This window comes from Melopsittacus undulatus, chromosome 2, assembly GCF_012275295.1.
Source record: "Melopsittacus undulatus isolate bMelUnd1 chromosome 2, bMelUnd1.mat.Z, whole genome shotgun sequence".
In the NCBI taxonomy this organism is placed as follows: domain Eukaryota; kingdom Metazoa; phylum Chordata; class Aves; order Psittaciformes; family Psittaculidae; genus Melopsittacus; species Melopsittacus undulatus.
Window position 1 is genome coordinate 20,228,969 of NC_047528.1, and position 8,672 is coordinate 20,237,640.

The 8,672-nt window shown below is 53.3% G+C and overlaps 1 protein-coding gene across 1 annotated transcript; it reads left to right on the plus strand.

Annotated features, from left to right (window-relative positions):
- The first annotated feature begins 5,807 nt into the window (after positions 1–5,807).
- Positions 5,808–6,999, plus strand: GSX1 (GS homeobox 1). The gene is made up of 2 exons (XM_005149835.2): positions 5,808–6,195; positions 6,644–6,999. Exons 1-2 carry the CDS (start codon positions 5,808–5,810, stop codon positions 6,997–6,999), a joined length of 744 nt encoding a protein of 247 aa, XP_005149892.2.
- Positions 7,000–8,672: the final 1,673 nt, after the last annotated feature.

The window sequence follows — 8,672 nt, forward strand, 5'->3', positions numbered from 1 at the left end:
AGTACTTAAGGAATATGCATTTAGCAACATCAAAGAAGGAATCGAACTGCATGGTTCTGATCTGCAACTTTCAGTCTCTGTGATGATGCCACCAGCAGCTGTTGGGAAACTTTGCTGCAGCAAGCAAGCCTCGCTCTTTTCTCACAAACCTTGCCACTCACCATGCACAACCTACCAGCCATTGATCCAGTGCAAAACATCCTGTTTCATTTGCCCTATTCCATCTTTGGCAACTCTCAGTGTGTTTCTGTATGTAGCTGTATAGCAGCATTGCAAAACCATCTAGGAAATGTCTTCTGTGTGTTGGAGAGCTTTGTCTGGAAAGTTTTAGTCCTGATGAGTCTTCCAAGCAGTTTGATCTTGAGTGCCTTTATTGACTTCAACATCTTCAGCAATTTGACATTCTTTTTTAGATGTCAGGAAAAAAATCCTTTTTCCTATCAGTTCCCTGTACAATTCACTTAGAAGAAGCTGAAAAAAGATCTTGAACAGGGACTATAAAAGACCTTTATTGGTATCTTTTCCATCACAGAATGTACTGACCAGATGTCTCACTCAGCAATAGCCACAATCACTGCAGAACCCTCCAAATCCACCAGGCAGGGGACAAGAAGCCAACACTGAAACCAGAGCATCCATAATCCCAAGCACACATCAATATGGCTTGTTGAGCACTTGGAGCACAAATGTGATTAAAACCTTCAAGAAGCTCATCAGGCTGCAGAAAACTGTTCAGACAGTTAATTTAAATAGCATATATAATATAGTCTCTTAGCATACAAGATGGTAGAACCTCCCTTTGGACATTCTCAAAGAGCAGATGAACCTCAGACATCTTCAGTTTGTAAAGGACTTAGCATATATAAAGGTGAGAACTCTGGAGAAGAAAACAATAAAAAATGGGAAATAAAGTACATTCTGAAGTTGCAGAGCTCATATTCAGCTCTTTTTTGCAATTCCTTATCTTCATTACTCTCAAGGACTTCTGCATCCTGTATGCCCTTTTGTCTTCAAGTTCACCAGCAATTTAAAGTGTGGTCTCTCTAGAAAAGCAAAAGGCTATTTCAAACTGTGTGGTTTACAAATTTCTGCTTTTCCTGTTACTTTTCACTGTTTCTGTCCAGCTAACTCTTTGACACCTCCTCTTGAGTGAAAGGTCAAATTAAGGAGGAAAAACAGAGCAGCAAACTGTCATCTTCTTAGAAGATGACTTCAGGATTCCCTTACAGACCCATGCTGTTAGCAAGCAATAGGACCAAAGAAAAGCTAAACAGCAAATCTCTACCCTAGACATCTGCTGTTGAAAGTGACCAAAGAAAAAATACAGGTCCTCAAACAAGCAGCTTTAATTCAGTGCTCTTGTGGCACAGGTTTTACTGGCATAGATTAATTATTGCCTTGATAGCTTGTGGTGGAAATTAAATGAAACTGGATGAACCATGATGAAAATGTAGTAGGACTGCATAGTGAAGGCCATTGCTGGTAGGCTGCCAAAGTTTTATAATGGTAAATTTGGAAGGGATTGACAGATAAAACAAGAGCTGAAGGAAAACACAGGACAACTTCGTAACGAAGCAAGCTGAGGTTTTGCCTTTATTTTGGAAGAACTGGTATTAAACACAAACGCATAACCTATGTTTTTGGGAGACCTTGCATTGTAGGTCACTAGAGGCCAGGTGTAAACCACGGAAGGATCGCTCTGCACTTGTCTGTTTCCCATAGACTTCGCCATATTCCCACTACAGCCATTGCTGCAGAGAAGTTATGGCTGTAGGTGGGCTTCTGGTCTGATGTGATGTGGCCTGTGTTCAGAGTGGGCTTTATTTCTGCTTCTCTGATGGTATTCACAGGCAATGTGAAGTAGATCACTAAGCATGTGATAAAGGGGGGGAGGGGGGGCGGTTCTTGCAGATGCTCAATACCTGTGTTCTTCTCACCATCTCAGTTTTCCTTCCCTGAATCTTGGCTTTGAGGCTGACAAACACTTCCAGCACCTGACCTAAGTCAGAGCACAAAATACACACTGGAGTTTTCAGATACTGATCTTCACATAACCAGGGAGTGACATGAGCACTCCACAAGCATTATCTTCTATTGGTTCCAGATAGGTACCAGCCCTCATCACTTCATGTTGGTGATCCATCAGCAGAACAAAGCTTGCTCTACCTCTCCTCTGAGATGCTAGAAATAAACACTGCAAAAACAGCCAGTGATGCAGGCACTGTTGTGTCAGTGTGCAAGATAAGCCCACAAGGAAACATTCATTCTGTACAGAATACAGTTTGAGTCAGGAGCCAAAAATAAGATGTTTTTTATATCTGTTCATGCTGTTGGTCCTGTTCAATGGAGCAAAAGACCAATGAGGAAAGTGCAGCAGCCACGAAAATCAAATTTGCTGATAAAACAGTGATTTAAAAAAAAAAAACAACAAAAAAAAATATTTCTGGTTACTTGAGTAAACTCAGATTCATTCTGTGTTCAAGTTAATTAAAGGGGGGGCAGATGTACCTTACAGGCTTGCTCCTGGATGTGTTTGTCCAGTGTAAAAAGGCACATTCTGTGGACAACCTAACACACAGTGTGTGGCTTGTGGCTCAAAATTGATTGATTCGTGTTGTTATTTGCCATTAGAAAACAATTTCTCAGGTTAAGCTGGAGTATATCATAGTCACTCACAAATCATCAGCTCTTCTTAGCTACCAAGCTTCTGTGGAAATGGTGCTTCTATCTCATCCCAGCAGGATCCCATCCTCACCTCCTGCTGCCCCAAAACTAATGCACTTCTCCTTAGAGACTGATGGTGTGTGTCATCTCCCCCAGATATTAATGGCAAGTGCCCCGGAAAGTGAGGGCCTTGCCACAAAAGGCAGTGGCTGCCAGTCTTTCCAGGCAATGCCCATGCAGGTGTCCCCAGGCACTGGCAGTGTGGAACCTTCTTCCCCCCCAGGAGCGGTACAATAATACCCCTTAAGACACCTCAGCCAGTGCTGATGCTTTACCCCCTCTCCCCTTCATGCTCGGAAGGGGCACCAGATCTTTCTTTCACTGACCCCCCCCTCCCTGCCGATACGTACCTTAATGCCTCCCCATCCCCTCCTCCGGGGGTCTGACAGAGAGTGCAGGGCGCGGGGGCACCATTTACTACTGAGCCCAAGCGCTGACACTTCTCAGTGGCACTGGAGATACCCCGAGGGGCAGGGGCGGAGAAGCCGGAGTGAGGCAACCCTGATACCCCCGGGCTTGCAGAGACAGATCCCGGCGGCCCCCCCCTGCACTCTCTGCGTCCTCCCAAGCCGCCTGCAGAGCGTACATCGGCGGCGGCTGCCTTTCCCCTGCTCCCGGTGCCGCTTTCGTTGGCGGTGATCGCTTCGAGATAGCGAACACTCGAGGTGAATTTCACCTATTAAAAAAAAAAAATGGGGGGAGGGGAAGGGAGATTAAAAAAAAGACAGGGTGGGTCGGGGGAGAGGGAGGTTTAAAGCCCTGGGATTAAAGGTCTGTGCTCGTTTCAAGCGCTCATAAAACGGCCTGAAGGATGCTATTTTGCTGCAGACTGGGTTATTTCAGCCCCCAGTTGCACAACAAACCATTTAAACATTTCAGCACAAAACAGATTCCATTGTTGGGCTGCACATTAAAAAGTGTTATTCGCTTTGAAGTTTTTGTCTAATAGCTCTAAACTGAAAGAAAATGTTTTCCTATTACTTAATTCAATCATAGCGAAGAGGCTTGGTAAAAAGCCCACGGATTTTGCCCAAAGTGTGACAGAGTTCTCTTTGTGTTTGCTTATCCTCTGCTGTCACACACTTTAATTCGCCTCTCTTTATCTGGCATTCAAAACTTTCTTCAATGACATTCAATAAGGTCCAGCGGCTGAAAAAAAAAAAAAAAAACTGGTTATTTTTTGGATATTCTTTCCCAGTAGCTTTGGGCTTGGTGTGCATTCAGGAGCTGTTAACCCTTTGCCTCCCTGTGGCTCGGAGCCCTGGGGTTCAGCCCCTGGGCAGCGGGAATCTCTCGGGCTCAGGCTGGAGGAAGCCCCTCCGTGACCGGCCACTTCTCAGGGGGAGAGATTCCCCTGCTCGGAAGCGGCTCCGGAGGAAAATGATTTAAATCACCAACTCCTTAAAAACAAAACAAAAAATTAGGAATCCAAACCCCGCTGACGCTTTCAGGGGAAGGGCACTTGGGAATCTTCCCTAGATCATTGCGGGACTGGGTTTTTACTAACATTCGTTTTTGTTCTCTCTGTATTTTCCGGCGTTTATTTATTTGTGCACATAAGTAACATTTCTAAGCTCGGGCATCAACAGTATCTCGGCAAAACTCCCATAGATTTCAGTGGGAAATAAGACTGCAGGCAAGAGCAGCCTCGCACAAACCAGAGACACGAGAGTGCTCTGCTTTCAAGGCTTTTCCTTTCTTTCCCCTTTCCCCCTCCCCCCCCCCCCCCCCCTTCCCTTTTAAAGAAGTCCATTTATTTCTGAGGCGGGCACGTTGCTGTAGGGAGAAATATGCCCATATTTTGACGGGAGTCTGAGGATGCGTTTGCCTTTTTTTTTTTCTCGTATATTAAACTGGAAGATCGGGGAAGAAAACGTATGCAGAATAATTTTATATTTTTCCTTATTTGTTAGCATTTATCATTAATTTACAAAATCGACAAGCTCCGGGGAGCCCAACGACGACAGCTCCTGCGCGGACGGCGTGCCGCTGCGCAGGGAAGCGCCGGTGCGCATTAGCTCGGAGGAAGGCGCAGAAATTCCCTCTGGACCCCGCTGGAAGTTTTGCGGATCCCTGTGCTAAGAAACCCGGGCACCGCCGATTTGTTTAAGTTAAATCTCATATTTCGGGAGGAACAAACCGTGTCCCTGTAGGTCCCCGCAGACCCGGGGCCGTGGAGCTGTGGTGTGGGACAGGAGAGTGCTGCTGCGGCCGGGGCCCCTTCCCGTGGTGCGATAGCGGGTATTACCGCCAAAACTGGGCAGAGGAAGCAGGCACAAAGCCATACGGAGTGTGCCGAGCGGCTCTTCTCCCTCCGCTTGGGAGCTCGCCGTGGGTACGGCTGGCACGGGCCTCCAGGGTCACTATACCCTCACCGGCGCACCCGCACTGCTTGCGGCTCTCCGCGGCTGTTTTCCGGGCCCCGGCGTCCCCGCCGGAACAGGGAGGATGTGCCTGTGGTGGAGCAGCGGTGACAAGGCGCGGTGCCCGGGGGCTTCGCTCGACGGCGGCTTTAGCTACAAGTGCCCGCTGCCACTGGGAACAAAGACGTGGGATTGGGGCCGGCAGCAGGCGCTGTAATGGGGACTAAGAGGAGACAGAGAGCGGCGGGACCGGGGGGCCGACCTGGTGCCACAGGTGGGAACGGCGCTTAGGGTTTGGCAGGGGAAGCCGGGGCCGGCAGAGATCGCGGTTGCAGCCGGCAAAATAAACAAGGGGGAGCGGGCTGAAAGCTGGGCTGAAAGCGAAGGAGAGCGATAAAGAGAAAGAAAAGAATATTAAATCGCGAGAGAATGAGAAAATAACCCCGCCAAAGGGAGAGGAGGGGAGAGGCCGCCTGCTACGGCGTGGGTGGGGTCGACAAGAATAGAGTACATTATGCAGTTCATTTAGTTAACAAGGGAAATAATGAGGGAGCGTGCGGCGTGAATGCCAAGAGAAGAGGCACAGAAGCCTATTGAGCGCCCCGCCGTCGCCATCACATGGCGCGGGCGCTATTTAAGGCGGGCGGGCGGGCGCCGTTCAGCACCACTCGGGTTGGCCAGCGGCGCTGCGCGGGAGCTGCGTGGGCTCTGCGCGGGGCCATGCCGCGCTCCTTCCTGGTGGACTCGCTGGTGCTGAGGGAGGCGGGCGAGAAGAAGGGGGAGGGCAGCCCCCCGCCGCCACTCTTCCCCTACGCCGTGCACCCCTCGCACCCGCTGCCCGGGCTGCCGGCCGGAGCCTGCCACGCTCGCAAGGCCGGGCTGCTCTGCGTGTGCCCGCTCTGCGTTACCGCCTCCCAGCTGCACCCGCCGCCGCCCGCCATACCCCTCATCAAGGCCTCCTTCCCCACCTTCGGCTCCCAGTACTGCCACTCGCCCCTGGCCCGTCAGCAGCACTCCGTCTCCGCTGTCAGCGTCGGGCACGCACCAGCGCTCTACCAGGGCGCATACCCGCTGCCCGACCCCCGGCAGTTCCACTGCATCTCCGTGGGTAAGGGGGCATGAATGGGGAGGGAAAGGGGGGCACGGCTGCATGCTAACGGGGATCTCTGGGAGGAGGTGATGGGATCCCTGGGCATGCGGGGTGGCAGGACCCTGCCAACAGCACATAGGATGGGGAGTCCCTGACCAGCGCTCGCAGGCTGGGAGTCCCGTCATCTCTGTCTGCTGGTGTCCCGGGGGATGCGCAGGGAAAGCCCAGCGGCTGCCCGCAGGGTCTCCTACACAGGCAGCGGGAACAGGGGAGGCGGTCCCGGCACCCCGTGATCTCGGGCTCCAGCCTGGCAGCCGCTTGCCGGTCGCCGGCACCGGTGGGGAAGGTCGCAGCCCCACGGAACGGGCGGGAGGGAACTCAGCGGGGACCGGCGCGTTTTCAGCGTGGCCGGGCTGGGGGCGGAGGGCCCGCTGGTCCTGACGGTGCTTTCCGCTCTGCTCCGCAGACAGCACGTCCAGCCAGCTGCCCAGCAGCAAGCGGATGCGCACCGCCTTCACCAGCACTCAGCTCCTGGAGCTGGAGAGGGAGTTCGCCTCCAATATGTACCTCTCCCGGCTGCGACGAATCGAGATCGCCACCTACCTGAACCTCTCCGAGAAGCAGGTGAAGATCTGGTTCCAGAACCGAAGGGTCAAGCACAAGAAAGAAGGCAAAAGCAGCTCCCACCGGGGCGGGGGGGGCGGCCACAGCTGCAAATGCTCGTCCCTGTCCACCACCAAGTGCTCGGAGGACGACGAGGACTTGCGCATGTCTCCGTCCTCCTCGGGGAAGGACGACAGAGGCCTCGCAGTCACCCCCTAACCCCCCGCACGCCCACCCGGCTCCCCAGGGACTGTGGCGAGAGCAGGAAGGGGAGTCCTGCCTGCTCCCGTGCTGGCGTGAAGCGGAAGGATTTTATACCGTTTTGTATAATTGTGTAATTTGCGAAAGACTTCCTCGCCTCTCTAGACCCCCAATCCATGGGGGCGGGTGTCCGTACGCCCTGTTGTAAATAAACTGCTCCCTCGGCCCCCAGGTGTCTCCCAATAGTGCTGTCTCACTTGTGTTCTGCAGGCGTAGCCCGGGGGCCTCCTAGCAGACCGCCCCGCGCACCGAGGCAGGCGCAGATGCTGTGCGGCGGCAGGCGGTGCGGACCGCCTGAAGGGATGCTGTTCTAGGAGCTTTCCGGGACCCCAGCAGTGCCCGAAAACGGGAGAACAGGGAGGGGCGGGGGCTCTTTGGGGTTTATCTTTATTCTCTTTTTTATTTTTCTTTGTAAATTTTTCTTTCCAAATTTGTTCTCGGTTTTGTTTTCCATTTCTCCGCTGCCGGGCGCGCAGCTGTGGTTGTATCGTTCCGTCCCGCTCCCTCCACCCCGGGATATATTTATTTATTTATTTATGTGCAGAGAAACGACGATGGCGATGATAATAATTATGATGATAAATAACAACAATAAAATCTCGTTGGTGGTTCATTTCCTTCCCTTCACGCAGAAAGCAGCTTCTCGGTGTCCTCGGACGGGTGCTGGGAGTACTGTCCCTCTCCATCCCGTCTTCTCCACCGTAGCTCGGCACTGGTACTAGCCCTCCCCGGTGAGCGCGGGTGGCTCCTTTCTCCCGCCCGTGCTAAAGGTATGGGACATGGGGGACCCCCGTCCCTTTCCCGGGGGTTCTCCAGGTCCTCCCCGAGATGTTAGATGTCGGCCTGATGACCGGCTCTGCTCAACACCTTTCCCTTCCCATCCCATACGCACGTCTGGGGGAGAGAGATGCATCAGTTTCATGCATCTATACGTACACTGTAGCTGAAGCTCCGGCTGGCAACTGGGCTCCACTTCTCTCTCCAGGTGCCCGCTGCCACTACCCTGGAAGGACGGACTCAGTCTCGCTTCTACCCGCCGGTGATGGGGCCGGCCCTACTGGGCTTCCACCTGCACGGCCACAGAGCTCCGGCAGCCCCGCGCCAGCCCCGCAGTTTCCCACGGCTCTTTTCCGTCGGGGAAACGGAGCGCCAGTTTTTACACGCTGCTTCTCGCGCTTGCCCGGCTGAGAGCCCCGGCGGAAAATCAGCCAACGTGTCCCGCAGCCCCCAGGGGTGCCAAACGGGGTATCGCGACTGCTGTGCTGGACCCGCATCTGCCACCCGAGGGTGCGGGACAGCCGGGACCCCGCGCTCAAGCCGTGCTCACGCACTCTGTGCAGCCACCCTCGGCCTCCTGTGGACGCGCTCACCGGTGGCCTGCAGCAGCTGTCCCTACGTCGGGAGCCCATGCCTCGGGTCTCCCCAGGGGCTGCAGAGCTGTCCCGCCTGCCCACAGGGTTTTGTGCCCTACAGGCTGGGAAATGTGCTTGCATCCCTGGGCTGCCATCCGTCCCTACCCGCACCGGGACGGGACTTGCTTTTCATCCCAGAACAGCTCCGAAATAACAGAGGCTACCGGGAAGAGCCAGGAACAGAAATGACATCCCTCCTGGGAAATCGCCTTGGAGTAA

Excerpts from the sequence above, each read along its gene's own strand:
- GSX1 (XM_005149835.2), top strand. The coding sequence starts at position 5,808 with ATGCCGCGCTCCTTCCTGGTGGACTCGCTGGTGCTGAGGGAGGCGGGC. Across the intron at positions 6,196-6,643 it reads GTTCCACTGCATCTCCGTGG|ACAGCACGTCCAGCCAGCTG; the intron begins GTAAGGGGGCAT and ends TCTGCTCCGCAG.